This window comes from Acanthopagrus latus, chromosome 10, assembly GCF_904848185.1.
Source record: "Acanthopagrus latus isolate v.2019 chromosome 10, fAcaLat1.1, whole genome shotgun sequence".
Classification (NCBI taxonomy): Eukaryota; Metazoa; Chordata; class Actinopteri; order Spariformes; family Sparidae; genus Acanthopagrus; species Acanthopagrus latus.
This window is the reverse complement of record NC_051048.1, coordinates 16,949,876-16,970,180: the sequence shown is the minus strand read 5'-3', so window position 1 is coordinate 16,970,180 and position 20,305 is coordinate 16,949,876. Positions and strand designations below refer to the sequence as shown.

General features: G+C 46.9%; 1 protein-coding gene and 1 long non-coding RNA gene across 3 annotated transcripts in view; one reads left to right on the top strand and one right to left on the bottom strand.

Moving 5' to 3' along the window:
* The window catches only part of efnb3b (ephrin-B3b), an 83,861-nt gene that overhangs the window by 35,893 nt on the left and 27,663 nt on the right, over nucleotides 1–20,305 (bottom strand). Inside the window, exon 2 of the mRNA XM_037112864.1 lies at nucleotides 4,492–4,781. Within this exon, the coding sequence (XP_036968759.1) occupies nucleotides 4,492–4,781 (290 nt within the window). The remainder of the gene's footprint in view (nucleotides 1–4,491; nucleotides 4,782–20,305) is intronic.
* LOC119027542 lies at nucleotides 945–7,432 on the top strand. Of its 2 annotated transcripts, XR_005077409.1 has the most exons (4): nucleotides 945–1,072; nucleotides 5,604–5,709; nucleotides 5,804–5,902; nucleotides 6,110–7,432. It is a non-coding gene; the product is annotated as an uncharacterized LOC119027542 (long non-coding RNA). The 2 variants fall into 2 exon arrangements; XR_005077408.1 differs by having other exon boundaries at nucleotides 5,604–5,902.

Sequence of the window (20,305 nt, the reverse complement as noted above, 5' to 3'; positions counted from 1 at the left end):
GGATAATCCACGATGAGCGTTGTCATCAGGTTTTTTATTGGGACTATTCCTTCAGATGTAAAAACAGTTGACGCCGGATTATCCAGAGTAACACGGGGGCATTGTTAACGGAGATGCCGCCGTTGTATAACAGAACTGCTGCGAATGACACCAAAAAACGTATCCGCGCGGTCTTTGGCAATGCAGTTTATAATTTCGGCGAACCGACCCTTTATAAAATCAGCTGATCCTGAGCCAGCTTTGACAACGAGTCTTTCACTAGTCCTCCTCCTCAAAGTTGCAAAAAAAAAAAAAAAAAAAACCAGATGAGCTGCCCGGAGATGCTTTCCTCCAGCAGATCTCATTAAGAAAGACACGTCATCGTGACCGCGCTCTGATTGTGAATGTGTGTGATTATGTGTGTGCATGCATTAAAAAGGAGTGTGTGTGTGTGTGTGTGTGTGTGTGTTCCGCAAGGCCCTGGCGCCAGCTTTCAAAGGATTCATTAAACGCAGTGAAAGGCTTGATCTGAGGTTTGGGCTGATGTACTGAGCATGTCTGTCTGTGTGTGGTGGGATTTGAATTGCGAAAAAGAAAGAGGGGGAGAAACTAAAGGGTGGAGAGGGGAGAGAGGGGGAGACAAAACAGACGGAGAAGGAGAAAGAGAGAGAGAGAGCGAGCGAGAAATGGGTTTGCATAAACCCTGACCTCGTGTTATGAATGAAAACATCGGTCAATGAGTATAACTAATCAATTTCCCCGCCCTTTCTCTCCTCACCACAGGATGCGGAAGTTCAGAATTACATTTAATGGGATTCATGTAATCTGATTACAAAGCCGGAGCATCTGTGCTGCGTTAGCGGGAGCAGGAGCAAGAGTTGAAAGAAAAAAAAAGGACTTTTTTTTTTTTTCTTTCGAGATACGAATATCATCTTGTTTATAAATGATCAGCGATACCTTCGGTCGACGACGCCAACACAAACCCCGACAAGCCAAAGAAACCCCGAGGAGCTTTTCGGGATCACTCTCGGAGCACCGCAGCGGAAAACTGCGAAGGAGACCGATTACCCAGCGGACTTTAAGCAAGTTACTGGTAATCTGTAATGTGTTTAACATTGAAAATTAACCTCTGCTGCCTTTTTTCTTTTTTTTTTCCCTCCTCCTCCACCATCCACCCGCTCCAGATCCCCGCACCACACTTTTTTTTTTCCATGTGTGCCTGCACGGTCTGCGGCGCGCAAAATTAAATCACGCTCTGCTATAGGTTAATTAAAACACCATTTCCTCCCCCCGAGGCCTGCGCATACATCGGCGCCCTTACACGCCACGCAGAAACATGCCGTACATTTCTAGATTGAGGGAGGCGCGGGTGGGCCGGTCCTCGGTGAGCCCGGTTTGCATTAAATCCAGCCAGTTAGCGCGCGCGCCGGCTCTACAGCAGATATGTGGCTCTGAATGAGCGGGAGGATTAACTGTTATTAATTATCTCGCGGCCTCATTAAGTACACAGAAGCTCTGCTGAGAGACTCCGATTCTTCACCGAGAGAGCACATCATCAAAGTCACGCCGTGCGCTGCGGACAAGCGATCGGGCGACGTTGTCAATAAGTTATCAGGGCCGACTGCTCTCTACAATCAGCTACTCCCCCCGCCCCTTTTCTTCACCTCTCCAACCCACTTTTCTTCAAATGTGCCAGTCCTCGTGTTTGTGTGCGAGTGCGTGTGTGACCTTGCGCCGCAGCCGGCATTGATTGGGCTGGAGCTGTCAATCGATCAGTCTGGTCTGCGTGCGGAGATAAAGGTGTTTCTATCTCTGGACACTCCAGTTGCCAGGTGGGAGTGCAGAGGAGATTTGGACAGAACAGAGACTTCGGGCCTCTTCTGGCCTCCTTCTCACATCTTTCGAGCGCTGCGAGGGGTTTCATGATTGTTTTTCTTACTTTGTTGGAGCTAATAAAAGTCAAAAAGAGATGGATGTTATTTCTTGATGGACGTTCAGTGGCGCGCGGAGGCTTTGTGCGCGATAAGGAGTCGACCGAGCGCGCCTTCGACGCCTAATCACTATCTGCGCAGCCACGTCAGATGAGGGATTTGAACCCAGGTCACTTTGATTGCCTCGCTGAATGCAAATATGGAGACGAACTAAGACGGATGAGATCTTGGCGGTGGTGCGTGACAATGCCGACGCAGTGCCTGAATGATAGATGCTGCGTCGAACCTGTTGAGTTATTCCTTACTTCTAAATCTTGCATGCCCTGAAGCAGATCCTGTACTTGTAGATGGAAAGTTTGTTTTTGTTTTCTTATATACATAAGTTATGGCATTACATTTACTGCAGGTCATCAAAACAACAAGTAAAAGTAATTTACATGCAGATATACATACTGTGTGTTATGGGTCAACTGGTTACTGGTTTTAGATGGTTTTATTTATTTGATTGCTGATAAAATAAATGAAAAAATTGACTTTCCGAAATGGAAAGGAGCATAAAATGGAAATATTCAAGTAAGTCAAGGGTACAAGTACCTCAAAGTAGTTTTGGAGAAGAAATTCAGACTATAATAGTTACGATATTAACAAGGTAATTATACAAACCAGACGTATTCATTTCCATAACTGAATAAACAAGCTCCTCTCAGAGGAAAAATGAACAACAATAACATATTTATTCAGTTTATTCTGTCATGAAAATGGATTAGTGACGATTTCTCCCCCCAACACTACAAAGTGCACCTTTAGTTACTTGATTGAATGTACTTAGTTATATTCCATCACTTTATTATGCTACACCAATAGGATGAACTGTAATGCACATTAACATACATACCGCCACATACATGGAGTTTAATATAGATACGTTTGACAGATAAGATAACTTTCTCGCGGCTGCGTGTCATGTCGCTGTTCTGCTGTTCAACATCTGTCAGTAATCGAATCAGGTATCAGCAGGTATCGGGATTGCATTACCTACTTATCGGGCCAAAATTCCTGTATCATTGGGTCCCTGGGGCGCACCGACACACACACACACACACACACACACACACACACACACACTACATGCACATACACGGTGGCATACTGCCCTGCTGGATGCTATCTCGGCCCCCTCGTATCTAATCTGAGCAAAATACTTGCATGTTGATAATGGAGCAGGGTGCAGGAGAAATATGCCCGGTGCCTCACCTCTTTTCGCAAACATGCCGGGTTCGAGGACTTGATAGCTAAAAAAAATAAATAAATAAAAAAAAAATAAAAAAAGCAAGCGCGCCCGAAAAACCGACGGAACAAATACAGAACACAAAGAGACACGGGGGACTTAACAGACTTTCGAGAGATCTTCTATTCTCTTTGTTTATGTCTCTCCATCTCTGTCCCAGCTTCCTCCTCCTCCTCCTCCTGGCACCCGCTCGTTCCATCTTTTTTAGGGTTTGTTTTTTTCTTTTCTTTTTTTTTCATTTTTATTCCTACCCGCAGATGAAAAGGAGCGAAAAGAGCATTTGCACACCTGAGTGAATAGAGCTCGCAGGTGCGTGGGAGGAGAGCTGTGGGAATCGAACAGGGTCTCTCTCTCTCTCTCTCTCACTCTCCCTCTTTGTCTACAGCGCTCACTCCCTCACTCCCGAGGTGTTTTTTACAGTGCTCGTGTTTGTATTGGAAACCTGTGTGTGCACATGAGTGTGTGCGCTTTTGTTGTGTGTGTGTGTGTGTGTGTGTGTGTGTTTTGCACCCAGTCGTGAATGGCTCTTGGCTCTTGCTCCGCATTTTTAAAAAACAACCCACAGGTTTCGGCTGACGCGACCTTTACTTGCAGATTGTTCCGTCCGATACAAAGCGCTTAGGCCCGGCTCGCCTTGATGACCTCATCGGGTCTTCACACTGCTAACTCCAAACAAACCCCCTGAACAAACCAAAACAAACTGTGCCGCGCCATTTGCGGTCACCGCGAGGCTGGCAGTAACAATAAACAGGCCCGGGGCCAGCACAGCAGCCCGGCGGGACAAAGACGCAGCAATGACAGACACACACACACACACACACACACAATCTTGTTTCAGATGTAACCACACTTCACTAAACGCCGAAATCCCACACAAGTAGCAGGGAAGGACGAATCCGGGGACACGCTGCAAGAAATTAAAACGCAGGAAGCGCCAGTTCTTCTGCTTAAAACGGAGACAAAAGGCAAAACCACGGGCTCGTCTTGGTCACTTTTTGCAGCGTGCGTCCTGTACCCGCCCGCGGACCGGATCACACACACACACACACAATTCTCAAACCTAATTACTCTAAACACACCCGCCCAATCATCACCATCATCACTGAAATAAACAAACACACTCAGGCACAATCAGAAATCAGCCATGCAATCATAACAACCCCCTCCTCCCCCCCCCCCACACACACACACCCTGCAATAAGGCTCAACACACATATGCCCATAAACACACATAGACGCACACACACACACCATCCCCTAATCTCCACTGCTTGTTCTGCTTCCTTGACTCACCGATGATGTAGTAGTCGTGCATGCTCTTGAATTCGTGGCCCCAGAGGTTGGGCGAGAACTCCTGGAACTTGATGGTGAAGCGGCGCTCGCGGGTGGGCTCGTCGCATGTCAGCACGATGTTGGGGGGCCCCATCACCTCGCAGCGGTCCGCCTGCTCCCGCGACGACACGAGGTAGAGCTTGTAGAACTCGTACTCTGGCGTGGACCTGGCGGTGTCCAGCGGAGGGCAGATGAGGTCCAGCCGGTCCCCGATCTGAGGGTATAGGATGTAGCCCTTGTCGTCCCTGAACCTGGAGGGAAGGAGAGAAAGAGAAGAGGCGTCAGCGGAGAGCAAAAAGCAGGGACTCATTAATTAAAGTGATTTTGTTTCTGTTTTTTTTTTTGTGGCCTTCAACAGCAAAATAACCCAGTTCAAAGCCACCTGTCCTTGGTTGCGAATGAGCAACAGATGGGTCCCTCTTATTTCTCCTGCTTCTTTCTGATGTTGTCTCTTTTCACAGGGAACAGGTGCCTTTACAGAGAAACCGCTGTGCACTCAACTGCACAAGTAATGTCTTAGCACACAAGCTTATACAATTCCCCGTTGAGACCACGGGATGCCAGAGGAAAAAGCAGGGCAATACAACTACAGGTTGATGATCTATATAGGAGAAAAAAAAAGAAAAACACCACTGAAGCTCAAAAAGTTTGCAGGTCTTTGAAAAAGATTCGTGCTTGCTTGCTTTCCCCCCTGCGAACCGCCCCACACATGTGACCTTCGGCTCTGCGATGTTATTCAAGCAGCCAAAACGCGGTACATCTCGAAAAAACTAACCATATGTTTAAGTAGTTAAACGTATGCAAAAGTAAACTTCAGGCGTAGGAGCAGGAGCGATACCGCCTTTTTTTTAACAGGAAAGCCTGGAGTTTGCTACACAGAACTCAAAACAAAAAAAAGAAATATATCGAAACACGTATGCACATGTGAATGCGCACGGGAGACGAAAACGAGGTGTAAACAAAATGGAAAACCGCAGAGAAAAGTCTGGTCTGGCTTTTTTTTTTTTTTTTTTTTTTTCTCTCTGCAATGCAAATCTTCTCCCTTAACTCGCTTTCTTCTTTTCTTTTCTCAGCCCCTCATATTTGGAAGTGAGAACTGAGGCATGTCCACGGAGGAAGAAACAGGCAGACAACTATCGCCGCAGATCAGGGGAACAAAGCCGCCACGCCAAACCTCAGGTATGTGCGGGTAATTAGTTTGCTAATTAGCTGTTTTGATGTCAGCCCGTCATCCACTTCTGATATGAGTGATGCGCGGTCTGTTTGTTCACAGCATAGCGGAGGATTTGACACCTGCCACATATGGGAAACCTGCAGCCTGGAGGGATTTCAGTGCAGCAGTCTCGCTAAATGCAACAAAAAATACGCTTAAGTACGGCTCATTATCGCCATAGACAGAATTTGGCTTTGGTTTCGGTGAACGGCGTCGGATGGAAAGCCATATTAATGTTGTTAAACGGCTGTTTGGGGGGCAGGTTTTGAGGAAATTCTTCACATGCAAATTGATATTAATGCTGCACATTAGCAAAAAGATGTCAAAACCCAGTCAGAGGCTGATGTGAAACGTATTTCTTTGCAGTGTGGCGGGCTCTCTGTGGCTGCACAGCTTCCAGAGGTCTTTCTGGAGCAGACGACATGAAGCATGGCAGTCAAAGGGCCATAAACTGAACAAATGACTCGTTCCCCCTCGCAGCACAGGGCCATCTACTGCTGATAAGGCCGAATACTACAAATTACCGACAAAGCTCCTCCTGAGGCATGTGGTGGCTGCGCGCTAGCCTGCATGGCTAACAAGTAGTCTGTGCACAACCGCGGCGACTTTATCTCAAGTTAAAACAAATGTCACCGCTGACAAAGAGAAGTGAAAAAGTGTTTATAGTAGTAAAGGATATGAAAGGAGGAGGAGATTTGCCGGATTTTCTCCTCCGTTAGCATTCTCACGGAATTTTAAGTGACACTTTGATGTGGAAGTGGGAGGAAGCAATTGTCTGTAATATTAATAAGCCCATTTTTTTTTTTTCTGTTACCTCTGACTCAGACGGTGTTTCTGTTTCCAACTAATCCACGCGAACACTTGGGAGACACAGCACTCAGACCTGCTTAATTATTCTCTCTGTTCTGCTGTCAGACAACTGTTTGACCATTAAAAATAAACAATGCCGGATCACAGAGCATGAACGGAGCGCGAATTACGGTGCATATCTTCAGCGCTGGAGAGACAAAATAAATCCTGCGGAAGGCACGTTAGCAACAAACTGCACTTTGATCTGTCCAAATAACAACTGGAAGCTGATTATAACGCGTGCCAGTTAATTATTTACACTGTTAGATTGCACTGAAAGGGGCCAGGTTGATTTCTGTTGTAAAAAAAATTAATCCGGACAGTGATTCTCATCATTTATACATCAATTCCTACATTTCCCATGATGCATCATGGGAAATGTAGGAATTGATGCACAAACTTCATAGCATTTTATATTAGATCATCACAGCCTGCTAAATGCCCCCGTCTCCTAGTTTGAGCGCAGGCTTGCTATTTAAATATTTGTACCTCCAAGCGCAAGCTGAGTTTACCTTGATTACATCACTATGACATCATCAGGGTTACTTTCTCAGACTTAAGAAATCCGCCTCCATAGCCACAATAGACGTAAAACTGTCCCAGCCAACATTTTAAAATGCAAGAAGGACAAAAGGTTTAAAAAACTAAGCTTCAGTTTGTCTGAATACATCTTGCTAACCTGAGGCTTCATAGTCTTGCTTGCATCAGATCACCCTCGTTGACATTTGCGCAAAAATCAGACGTTTTCAACTTTGGGCTCCACGTTTTCCCACCTGGTTGTGCATGTCTGCTCCCGCAGTGGCGTTAAAACTTACTACGGGAGCTCGCCCCACAGTTAAAGATAAGATTAAAACTTTATCAGTCCCAGAGGAAATTCTTGAGCCAACTGTCATCCTCTTACTCAATGAGACTGCGGGTCTCCAGCCATGCTAACGGCTCTGTGAGGCTGTGCTTAAACACAGCGCTAGCCAAAATGCTATCATCAGCATGGTGATAGATGCTAAAAGTGACAATGCCAGCATGCTAAAAATGACAATGCTAATGCGCAGATGTTTAGCAGTTAAAGCCTACTAACGCTGACTATGTTCATGATTTAGCTTGCAAGCTTAGAATATCTCCAAACTCAGGACATGTCGAGTTAGCTAACTGCTGCTAGTTCAAGCAGCTGCAGAGGTTCGCATGCAACTGCAGCCTCCAACACTGATACCAGATCAGATCCAAACTGTGATGTAAGCGCGCTAACCTTTACTGATGCATTCTAAAAGAAAATCAGTGTAATTTGGTCATAAACAAAAGTACTGGACGGCAGATCAGCAAACCTACAGTCCCATCCAGGATACAAAAGAAGGATTTTCTTAGCCTCCTTTGTTACCACTTCCTCCCCTTCTGTGCAGGCTACGTATTAGCACTGCTAGCTACCAGCTGTACACCTGCTGTATATTGAGATGTGAGTCTTATCTGCTGCCGTGTTTGGCTGGCGGCACGCACCCGAGGGGAACGTGAGAAAGCCGACGGAGCTGAGGCTGCGGCGGGGGCCCCGAGGCCTGCTGGGAAGCCACTGTTCCACTTCTCATTACCAAGGTCACTTGGGGTTATCAGCCAATACTTAGACTGGAGAGGCAGGCACTCAGCTTCACTCAACACGTAACGCGCACGTATTCCACCCTCCTGCCGGCCTCAGACAGGCGAGTGCATGCACGCACACACACACACACACACACATCGTTTATAGAGTACGAACTGTAAACATCGCGGTGGTTCCTGGGGCATCTGTAGCAAAGCCTAGACAGAGAAATCTATTCAACACACACACCAATACACACACACACACACACAGGCCCATAGAAATGCCCTCCTGCTAACCACAAAAGGTTTGCCCAAACACATCCACCCACATCCAAACACGCAGGTTTAGTTTTTTCCCTAAACACACACACACACACACACACATACACATACTAACACACATGCATACAGGCTCTTCTAAAAACAAGCACCTTTTGCTTCCTGCATGACGCATTCTCTGAGTGGTATCTGATGGTACACTGAGTCACAGCCCAGCTGCATTGCAGAATGGCAGAGCAAACACACATACACACACACACACACAGTAGATGGTATGAGTGTTCAGGTAAAATGCCACCGGGCAGGTGCAGCGTTCGAAAAAGAAAGAAAGAAAGAGGGAGAAATCAGTGAAGAGAGAGAGAGAGAGAGAAGGGGCGGGAGGGGAGTGGAAAAAAAAATATTGAACATGTCAGGCAAGCTATGTAGCAACAACAAAGAAATGTGGCGAACAAGCAGAAAGGCAACACAGAGACAAAAGGGAAACACTCGGCGGGAGGAAAAAAAAAAGAAGACTACAAGTTTAACGACAGCAGAGGAAAGAGAGAGGGACAGAAAAGGAGAGAGAAGTCAGTGAAAGATAGGAACTGACATGAAATCCAGCACACTCCTTTGACGGAGCTCAATTTTCTGATAGGCTCCATGTTCAGGGTGTCAGATTTGCAGAGTTAACCCTGGTTAACCCAGTGTGTGTGTGTGTGCGCACTGTAAACAGGATGGTGTGGGGGGGGGTATGTGTGTACGGAGACCTCGCACCAATCTAATCATGCAGCGGAGCGAGAGGAAAATAGAGTGCATTTATCTCCGAATTCGCACTTTCCCCCTTCTCTGTGTGACGTCGCCCGGTGTCGACAGACCCGGAAACCGCAATCAGACGGCGATGTGCGGTTGCTCGCACGCGGCGAGATCCACCTCAGAAAGTCTAGTCTGGCGAGCCCTCGTGGATCTCGCTGTCGGGAGATGGCGGCGGTGCTGCGAAGCGAGCTGGCAGCAGCGGAGTGCAGCAGGAGAGCCGGGAAGAGTGAAGTGAGGTGAACTTATAAACAGCTTTATGGAGTTCATCTGTGACCACATCTAAATAAATCATCCGATTCAGACACAGCCCTGAGCAACATTACGTTTTCCCTTTACTCTCTTCTTTTCTGGCCACATTTTCGCTCTGAGTGAGACGCTCTGTGTCTCTGAGTGTCTGGGTTTTTTTCTTTCTTTTTTTTTTGTCTCCTCTCCTCTCCTCTCCTCCCTCCCTCATCTCTTTCTGCTGTCCACTCTCCCTCTCCTTTCCCCTTTTTCTCAGCCCGTTAACAATAGAGCCATTCATGTGGCCACACTTTGAAACATGGCGTGGTGGTGGTGGAAGGGGGGGGGGGCAGGTTGGAGTGGGCCAGAGGTGACACTGAGGGAGGGGTTGGGGGAGGCAGAGGAGAGAGTGAAGAGGAGGAGGAAGAAGAGGAATGGTGGGAGGGGGGAGAGGGGGGGAGCTTTCCTCTCTTTTCTTCTCGGCAGCTCTTTTATGAGGGCAGAAACATCATTTTCTCAACCCAAGCGTCGCCCCGCCGCGACCCCTGAGCTGCGCTGAGAACACTCAAGTGTCAGTCTCCCTGACCTCCCCCTCTGACCTCCTACACCTCCTGCCTCTCACCCTCCGCTCCTCCCCCACCTCCTCCAGCCTCTCCCTCTCTCTCAGTGCAGTTGGCAACATCTAAAAAAACTTCTAGAATCTGACATCACTGGGCTCCCGAGCGGCGTCGAATTTCCAATAAAAACTCAAACGGTACTCGTGTGGTTATGGCGGCATTCGAGAATGGCACCGTGGACGATGTGTGTGATTTGACCCTGTGTCTCGTGTGTGTGTGTGCGTGTGTTTCTGTCTTTTCTCTTGTCCATCCTCATGTTGTCTGCCGCTGTACCTGCGTCGGGCGGCGTATCGGACAGCTCGAAACATTTCCCAGATTCCACAGCGGCAACCCGAGCCGTGTCCGGACCAAAGCCGGGCACACAGGTGCAGCCGGCGGGGGCGAAACAAGGGAGGGTGTGTGTGTGTGTGTGTGTGTGTGCGAGCGTATGTCTGTGCGAACATGAGAATATGAAAAGGGGGGGAGTGTGAGTGCCGAGTCCGTGAGAGTGAAATCCGAAAAAGCAAAGGATGCCGCGACGGAGAGAGTGAGGCGCGAGACAAAAGCAAGAGGTGGGATCCGAAGTGATAAGGCATCAAAACAAACACATAAGGACAAAAGAGAGAGAGAGAGAGAGAGAGAGAGAGAGAGAGAGAGCAAGAAGTTGGACAGACTGCAACTGAACATAATGTGGCAAAAAATAAACTCTAGTGTTAAAAAAAAAAAAAAAAACAGACAGCAGGAGGAGGAAAAAAAGGGAGCAGGAAGGACACCGAAGAGTGCAAAATAAACAAAAATCAAATCGGCGTGGCGGATTTACTCGAAAACCTCCGCATCAACTTTGACCTCCTCCATCCTCTGGGGGGGGGGGGGTTTGTCCTTGAGCTAACTGAGGTGGGAAGCAAAGGAGAGACAGCAAAGGACCGATCTATTAGGGAATAATAAACGACGGCGGTATTCGGTTCTGCGGCGGGGGGAGATTTATGGCGCGCCCTGCGCATAAAGCTGTCCACACTAATCTCATGGTATACACAGCGTAATCACACACACAGGGTCCCCCCCCCCCCACCTCTTTTAATGTACACACACTGTCAGACGCGCGGCGGGGGAGCACGCACGCTAAAAGAGTAGCAAACCGATCGGCTACGGGAGGAACACACACTCCATAGGACAGGCCTGCGTGCACACACACACACACACACACCCGCTGAGCTGCAACACCTGCAGGCCATCTAGTAGCTGTCTAAAGCAAATCCGCTGGGTCTCATTTGCTTGGAGAGGTGCTTTTCCAAAGAATGCCACAATGAGCAAACACACACACACACACACACACACACACACACACACACACACACACACACACACAGCGGAAAACGTCCATTTTGCACATGTCATCCCCGTCCGCATGGAAACCCTAAACCTCCCTCTCAGAACCGAGAAGTTCAGTCCCACTTCTGCTCCGTGATTAACTTAATTCCAGCGCAAGTCAATTTACTCTTGGTGAATTTCCCTTGGTGCTGAAGTCTTGAAAGAACAAAAACAAAACAAAAAAAGACCTTCCTGTAGCGTGAAGAACATGATTCGAGAGATTTTGGCAACGTAAAAATCATCTCACTCCACTGACAGACTGTTTTACCTACTTTAAAGAAAATATTATTTCAAGCCTCGGCGCTGGATTAAATCACTTGCCGCGACGGAGCACCCACACAGAGAAGGGACTGCAGTGGCTATCATTTTCCACTGTTCTGCTGGAGCAATCAGTCGCCCCCCCCCCAATCCACCACACACACACATATGCTGTGCAGCCCCCGAAACACCAACTATATATAATGTAAAACACATGGCCGGGAGTATATAAAACATGAATCCACCTAATGCGCAATCTGTCTCTGACACGGTATTGGTGGGAACAGCATCTCAATCAGCTGACCCGCTGTGCTCGGCACGTCTCCCCCCCCCCGCCTGCTGCTTCAATCTGATAGCTTTACAATGAAAGATTCAGGAGCTTTTAGATTTTACTCCGTTGTTGTGCTCTTTTATCTTGACCCCATCTTTGATCGCCTCTGGAATGGAAAAGAGTTTTTTTTTTTTCTTTTTTTTTTTTCAAACGGCGGTACAAACCTGTTTGAAGCCAGTCTTTTTTTTTTTTTTTTTTTTTGCAATTTTAAATCGCGTGCGCGCATTAAAAAAAAAAAAAAAAAAAAAAACGCCATTATAATCCCGTGGCTGCTCGAGTGTGTGAGGTCACCCTGTGAAATATCACTGCGCTACATCTATAGTCGTGTCTTTTTTTTTTTTTCAATATATCATTCTTCATTCATACATCAGTCTGAGAGGATTAAAATGTTCATTATCAATCCATGAAATACCTCAGATCCTCACTGCGGCTTTATGTAAGACTCGAGTTAAGGGAAGTGATTTAATCCCCGTATTAACTTTGACACAGTATTTGTCATCTTGAGTGTTCTTAAAATTAATAATCGATGATCACATTTTAGTTATTCGGGAAAATCGGCATCATCTGACGGGACCTCGCGCAAAAAAGCACAGACACTGCGGCTTTTCGGCTTCCATCAGCGCACGGGGCAGACAGACAGTCTTAAAATATCCATAATCATTATTACTGTCTTCATTAAAGAACCATATACCCTGGAGAAGAGCTGCAGAAAGTGGTCTTTGACTGTGTGTATAGAGCCGGAGAGAGATAGAGATACATTTGTACGAGATGGAGGGAGACAGAGAGGAGTGAGGGAGAGACAGAGAGGGGGGAAAGAGAGGGCTGTAATGTAAATTGATGAGCGTTTGAGTCTCTCTAGAAGACATGGCCCAGATACCTCCGAACATTTCTATAATGGATGGAATGGTGGAATGAAAGTGAGTTCAATGAGGAGAGGAGGGGAGGAGGGGGAAAGTTAAAGCTGGGTTGCTATCCAAGAACTTTTGTTTTGTTAAAAAAAAAAAAGAAAAAAGAAAAAAAAAAAGGTGGATGTAAACGGTCGACTACCTCGCGTGTTCGTCTATAACGTCTTTCTCCGTAACCCTACACCCTTTGTCTCAGGCTCGCAGAAGAAAGAAACGAATACGTCAGGCTGAATTTGGGTGGAAATCTGTGTAATGTGAACATTCAGCGATATTATTGTTAATGGTGCAATCATAAAAAACATTCGAAAAAAAAAACAGTCTTGGGTTTGAAACATCGTACGCTGCAGCTTCGATTAAGAATTTATATGATAGAGTGAAAGTTTGAAGAGTTTTCTAGCCCACAAACAAACTGTTTTTTTTTTTTTTTTTACCAAAAAATAATCTTTAATAATCTACCTGACCAGCAGCAAACAGCAAGCGGTGAAATAGCAAGGAGACATCGTGCAGCTAATGAGCCAGATCGGTTCTCTCAGAAAGTGGTGGAGACCAAAACAGAGCAAACAAGAGAGTGAATATCATGTTTATAGTGATCAGGTAAACCAACACACGTGTTAAAATGAATGCTAGCGTGGCTAAATTTATCACGCATACAAACATGACATTCGCTATAACAACGAGGTGATGAATCAAGTTATTCAGACTAAATTCTAGCTGGGACAAGTCTTGTGAATGCCCTCTCAGAGAGTCTTTCGTACATGAGTTGCCAACTTGACCTCATCCGATGCTGAAACACACCGGGTTGATGTTAAACTTCTACCAAAGTCATGCACCAGATGATTCATCACATGTTTCCTTTGCTTCCTTTACATTTAAATGCTGGAAGCAGCTGTCATTGCTCTGAGAGATTTAAAAAAAAAAAAAAAAAAGGCAAAACAACTTTTTTGCGTCCACGTTGCTGCCGCACTCCGTGACACATAAGACGATTAACACTGAAGTCGGAAAAACGACTTCCCGATTCTGGCGATGGGACGATCTGAGGAGCCTGACTGCAGTTTTTTTTATAAAGGTGAGTTTAACCCTTCCCTGTTTGTGTTAAGTTCTCGCAACCCTCCCCGCCAAAACCCCGCTGCTCTTCTCCTCTCTCCCGTCTTGTAAGGGCAGCACGGCGGCTGAAGGCATGAAGCAAACTGCACACCGCAGGGCTCCAGAATACAAATCGTTTGGGCAATTGTTTCGCCACGAGGAGCGGCTTTTGGTGCGTTGAACTTTTTGGATGTCGGAACCCTGCGAGCCATTTCTTTCCATTTCATGTTTTTTTTTTTTTGCAAATCTTTGACTCAGCACGTGCCCTCTTTGGCTTTGGGACGTGTGCATAAACTTCCTGTTTTGGCTGAACGGTTCAGCGCCGATGCCTCACAGCAAGAAGCTCCCAGATTCAAGCGGCGGTTTACCCGGGACCTTTTTTTTTTTTTTTTTTTGGCAAACAGTCTGCATGATCACCCGGCGCCCCGGAAACCACAAGGGGGACGATGAAGCTGTTTGCTCATCGGCAACTCTGTTCGGCCCGCTTTTATCCGTCTCCTTGACCCCAAACATCCATCAGACACGACCCATCTCTCCAAATAAACCTGCTTTATTGCACCTAATAGCGGGGTCTTTGTAAGTCAATATTTCAAAGAGCGTGTCGTCCAAATGGCCACAAAAATCAATAAATGCGGCTTTAAAGCTACATTTATTCAGGATATTTTGAAAAAAGGGGGGGGGGGGACTGGGTTAGGGGGAAAAAAAGGAGAGGATGAACGAGAGATAAGAACGGTGTGAACAAGGAGATTGGAGCACAAGGTTGATGTAAAGTCGGTGAACGCTGGAAAGCCCTCAGGAATGTTGCTGGTGAGAAACGACAACGGCGGTAATGGTTTCCATATGGCGGGGAGAGAGAGAGAGTGAGAGAGGGATGAGAGGAAAAGAGGCAACGGAGGGGAAAGGGAAAAAAAAAAGGTAGAGAGACACCGACGAGGGGAGCGGAGCGAGGGAGGAAAGCAGGTAGGGATGCAGAGCCTTGTTTGAATAGTTAGTTGGCATCATGGGACTTTGAAGGTAACAGCGTCCTTGTCATCACACACACACATGCGCGCTCACACACACACACTCATGCTGCTGTCCGGAGGCGGTCCAGAATGCTGCAGCGTCGGTGTCACATCCAGTACTCATCACGCCCGGCATAACCGCCGAGACACGGGATGGCGGCGCGCTGGATGCCTTGGCATTTGCAAAGAGCATGTACACACACACACGCAGAGACGCACACTGTGATTGTCTCTCCCATAAAAGCACACACACACACACACACACACACACACACACACGCATACACCCTTCATCTCCCTTGTTGCTTCGCTCCCGCTGCGCTCATCACAATCCATACGACACAATGCAGGCAGATGAGCGTGTCACATTAGGCTGAAACTTGTAGCTGCAGCGCGAGGAGAAAGTAGAACTAGCTAACTAACCGCGGAGAGAGACTTCTTCCCCCGTCTTTGAACAAAGCTGAACAACGCAGCTATATTCAGGTCAACAGAAAACTTTTTCTCGAGCAAACATCTCCCCCTCTCTCTCTCTCTCTTTCTCCTCATCTCTCTCTCTCATTTGCATCCTTGTTCCCGTGTTCTTTTTTTTTTTGTTTTTTTGTTTTTTCTTTTTTTCATGTTCCTGCTTCCTGCATCTCCGGCTCAGAACTTTTCGTTTCGTGGCTTCTTTTGACTCCTCCAACACGCGTTCGACGCGCGCTCTATATTCAATCTGCTCCCCTCCTGCTCCGCTTCTCACATTCTCCACCTCTCTCTCTCTACAACCTTTTCTCGGTTCCCGTCTTTCTTTCGTTCCCTCTCCAGCCGACCATGTGTCGCCTCGCCTTGTTCGGAGCTCGTCTTTGATTTTTCTTTTTCTTTTTCTTTTTTTTTTTGTCGTTGCTACCACTTCAGCGGTACAGATATGGAACAATGCACGAGCGAACCAGATGTGACTATTTGCTGGGAAAATGGGACTCAAATCACAAATGGTGCAATAATTTAACGTTCATTTACGATGCACTTTTAAAAAAAAAAATCCACAGCGCAGCACCCTTGGGGCGGTTTAAGGAACATGCTCTTACATCTCCTCCTTTAGCTGAGTGATGTCTTCGCTTTGATTTAGTATTCATTTCATTAGCGCTCCGCTTTGTATAACCTTTGCACGCTTCTTTTACAATATTCTAACACGCGTTGCTCGCTGCGCTTCTGTTAGGGCATCTTGTCGCGTTTTCTCTCCTTCTCCTTCTACGTTTAAATGCTGATTCCCCCGTCCTGTGAAGAGGGTGCGTCTGCAAATCACAGTCCTCTCGTGAATTCGCCAAAAAAAACAGCTTTGTCGTCAGCTGCGTGGAATGCGTCTTTCGTGTTTTTTGGCCTCAAAGAGCACCGATGAAAGGAAGACTTCATCTAAAAATCGCCTAATTAAAAAGGTTCTCGTTGATGTGTTGATTGTTAAATCAAGAGCAAAAAAGATTTCTCTCTTTTTTCTTTTTAATCAGGGATTGATTATTTTAATCCTTTAGTCTGTAAAATGTGAGGCCCAGTTAGTTTTCAAGACTTCCGTTTTGTCTGACCAACATCCAAAACCCAGGGGGTTGATTCAGATTTTCTTTGGGAAGTTTTAAAAGATGGAAAAATCTAAATGTTTTCTCTTGATTTTAGCCACTATTAAACGGTCTGTCATGTTCCTCCCCGTCTGAAACCGCTGAGGGCCAAACTGTGGCACGTCGTCTCTCTCTCGCAGATATTTCGCAATTTTTCAACGGCGTCGGTTAATGTGGGCAGTATTCCGTGCTTCCGTCAGAAAATGAGCGTGATGACATGCGCTAACCAGCAGCCATTAAGCCACAGTGCGGACATTTTGTGTCCGAACACGGAGGGAGTCGTTCCAAAAAGCGCGAGCGAACCATTCCTCGGGGGGGGGGGGGACCTAAGACCATACTTTTGACGTCCCTCCTCGTAGCTACAGTTTCCCTCACCTCCTTCTTTTTTTTTTCTGTCCACGCTCCTGAACGCTCCCCAGCCACCATTTCTTCCTGCTCCCGTGTCTCTTTTTCTCTCACACTCTCTCCCACTTCGTCCCCCCCCCCCCCCCCGTTTTTCAGCATGTACTCTGGATGATTTGCTGCAGTCTGGATTGGACCCATTAAGGTGGTCTACTGGAGGTGTGTGGTGACAGAGCACTGCGGGTCCTGACAGCTCGGTGTGTGTGTGTGTGTGTGTGTGTGTGTGTGTGTGTGTGTGTGTGTGAGGGAGAGACAAAGAGATTGAAAGCCCCCACCCAGTTCAGAAATAGATACACCTACGCTTGTGAACCCTTCAACAGCGGCTGAAGGAGACCCTTGAGACAAACACACACACACACACACACAAAATACAGAGCCCCTAAGACTCCCAGTGAGGTCTTTAGTGAGTTTAAGTATATAGCTTATGATGACACACACACACACACACACACATATGTGGACAGTGGCAGCTGGTGTTTACGCCTGGCGTGTGAAAAGTCTCTGAGCTTCAACTCGTTCCCTCCAACCACCTCACTAATTTAATTAGGTCACCCAGGACTCTGGAGGAATGAAGGTTATAATGCATGCGGTGGCTCTCTTTCTCATTCTTTATGCTTCACACACACACACACACACACACACACACACAATGAAAGAGAGAACCATCCAAGAGTCGTCCCTCTGGGAGTGAAGGAGTGAGGTGAGCTGCTGACCCGCCGCAGTGTGGGTCACCTACATTTCCAAAAAGCCCTCTGTATGTGTGTTTGAGTGCATCCACATGCGTTCATGCATGTAGGCGTTCTCCGGAGGGTCCCCGCTCTCCCATCTGTGACCTGGGCGGGCCGGTTGTATGTGTGTGTGTGTGTGTGTGTGTGTGTGTGTGTGCCGGGGCTCAACTTTGCTCCGGGGAGGCCACAGGGTGCATGAAGTCTGAAACTTTAGCTATAGGGGACTCAACTTAAGCTCAGTCGGGCCACGGTGTCAGGAGAGCAGTGTAATCCATAGGGGGTCCCTAGGGGCCACCAAGAATGCAGGGCCCCTGGGACACAGCTTTTTTTTTTTTCTTTTTCTTTTTTTAAAAAAGGCTGCAGAGTGTTTGAAAGCACATGAACTCAGTGCATCTTTGTTCAGTTGTGCGTAAAAAAAAACCCTGTACCTGAAAAGATAAGGCTGCTGTTATTTGCTTTTCCTAATGTCTAACTGATCTCATGAAAAGACCAAAAACCAACAAAGCTAAACGTTCCAACTCAGAAACATTCACGCACGTATAGTTTCACACTATACTGGAGAGCACTGGAGCACCACGGCACACACGAATGAGACATCGGGGTTTGGATACGGTGGCAGTAACTGGAATCAATTTGTTGCCTCGTTATTTAAACGGGGCTCCGTGGGACTCTTTGGGAAGCCGGTTGTTCGTTCATATTAGTGGACTCCGTTCCCAAACAACCGTTAGGTACCGTCGCTGTCAGAGAGGCGATGAGACGAGCCACCGGAGAACGCGCATAAAGGCACATCCTTCGGACTGCCGCTCAAAATCCGACCCGAGTCCTTCACGCAGTCCAGCAGCACTAAAACAACTAAAACAAATCAGCCACAGGCCTGTACGGGCAACGGAGAGAGATGAGGAAGGTGCCATTTTTCAAGTCACATTACAACATATGGCAAATAAAAAAACAGGTTATTACATATAAATAGCTGCAAAGCGTTGCATAGAGTTTTATATTGTTAGCTTTATTCTTTAAAAGAGACCATTTTTATGACAATTTGGACCACTTCTGGCTTTCTTGCCCAAAGGTAAAACGAAAAATTGACACAGCTCTTATGTTGCTCTGCCAAAATTACACCACCAGCTAGCTGGGCAACGTTCCTGCACATGACCTCTTCTAAGTGTTTCTTTTATTTCTTTATTTGACCTTTACTTTGACAGGATATCCCACCGAGATCAAAACTTCCTTTACAGGAGAGTCCTGGTCAGGCTAGCAGGCGATGGCACAAAAATCTACAAAAAAAAATGTCATTTTTATGGTTCAGGTTTAGAGCAGATTTAACAAACCTGTTCATTTGTGAGCTTTAGAGGTTCTGACGTGCAAATGTTTGATCCTGGCTATCTTACCGCCCCTTGTTTTCAATCCTTCCGCTAAGCTAAGCTAACCATGTCCTATCTCTGCCTTTATAGTTACTGTCCAGCAAACAAGTACATTTCCCAAAATGCTAAACTATTCCTTCTAGTGGCAACAATTTGTGTTTTGTTCTGTCCTATCATTTTTATTGTTAAATCATAACCTTGCCAAACAAAATAAGAAATAGCTACCTGATTAGGTCAAGGATAATGTTATAGAAAGGGAATTCTTACACTCCAAAGGAGGAGGAAGTGCAGAGGGAGTATATCACTATCATTATATATAATGATATGTGTGTATTTGCTATGTGTGTCCCAACAGGGGCCTTGTGTATCTGCAGCAGTGCTTAATCCACCGTTCGAAATGGGAACCTGGCTTCCATTCGCTTTCCCCACAGGCTCCGAGCAGCGCTACCCGACTCCCAGATTCTCAGCTACTCCGACTCCAGTGGAACGCATCTTGAAGCGATTTGGGGCTCAAACCCTTTGCTGCTCCCTCTCTCTCTCTCTCTCTCTCTCTCCCTCTCCCTCTTTTTTTTTTTTCTCCCCCACCCTCCTCCCGATCTTGGCTGAAGGAAGCTTTAAGGGCTTAGGGGAAAGCGCTGGAGCGGCAGTCCCGGCTCGACCCAGGGGTTGCGGAGCCCCGCGGTAAAATCAACAGTTAGCCCCCGCCGCGTGAGCAGAGAGTCCAAGCAGTCGGGGGGGGGATGCTGTCCACGAGAAAAAGTAGGACAGGCAGGGTCTAGGGCTAGCTGACGGCTGCCTCAATTGCAAACAGACACACATAAATGCAATCGCAAGCGTGCACACACACACACACACACACACATGCCCGCACATAAACATGCTGAAAGAGAAAGCCTCCAGGTCATCAAAAATCCTATTCACTCCCGTCAGGATATTGAAGTGTGTCATGCCAATATTTCAGTGCTGATAGCTTTGGCAGAATGCGTGTGTGTTTCTGAAAGTGTGTGTGTGTGTGCGGGCACGGCAGTGTGTGGGCGTGTGCCCGAGCACGTCCACTTCTCTCCCACTTTACTTTGTAAAGAGTGGCTTTTTCAAAAGTCGCCCGGGTATTTTCAAGGGGCCTGTCTAATTCATGCAGGTGAAGTGTTTTAAAAAGTTCCATTCCCCGTTTACCTGCGGGGCCTGAAGAACACACAACAGAGGTGTTGAAATAACACCTCCTCCCCTCCTCT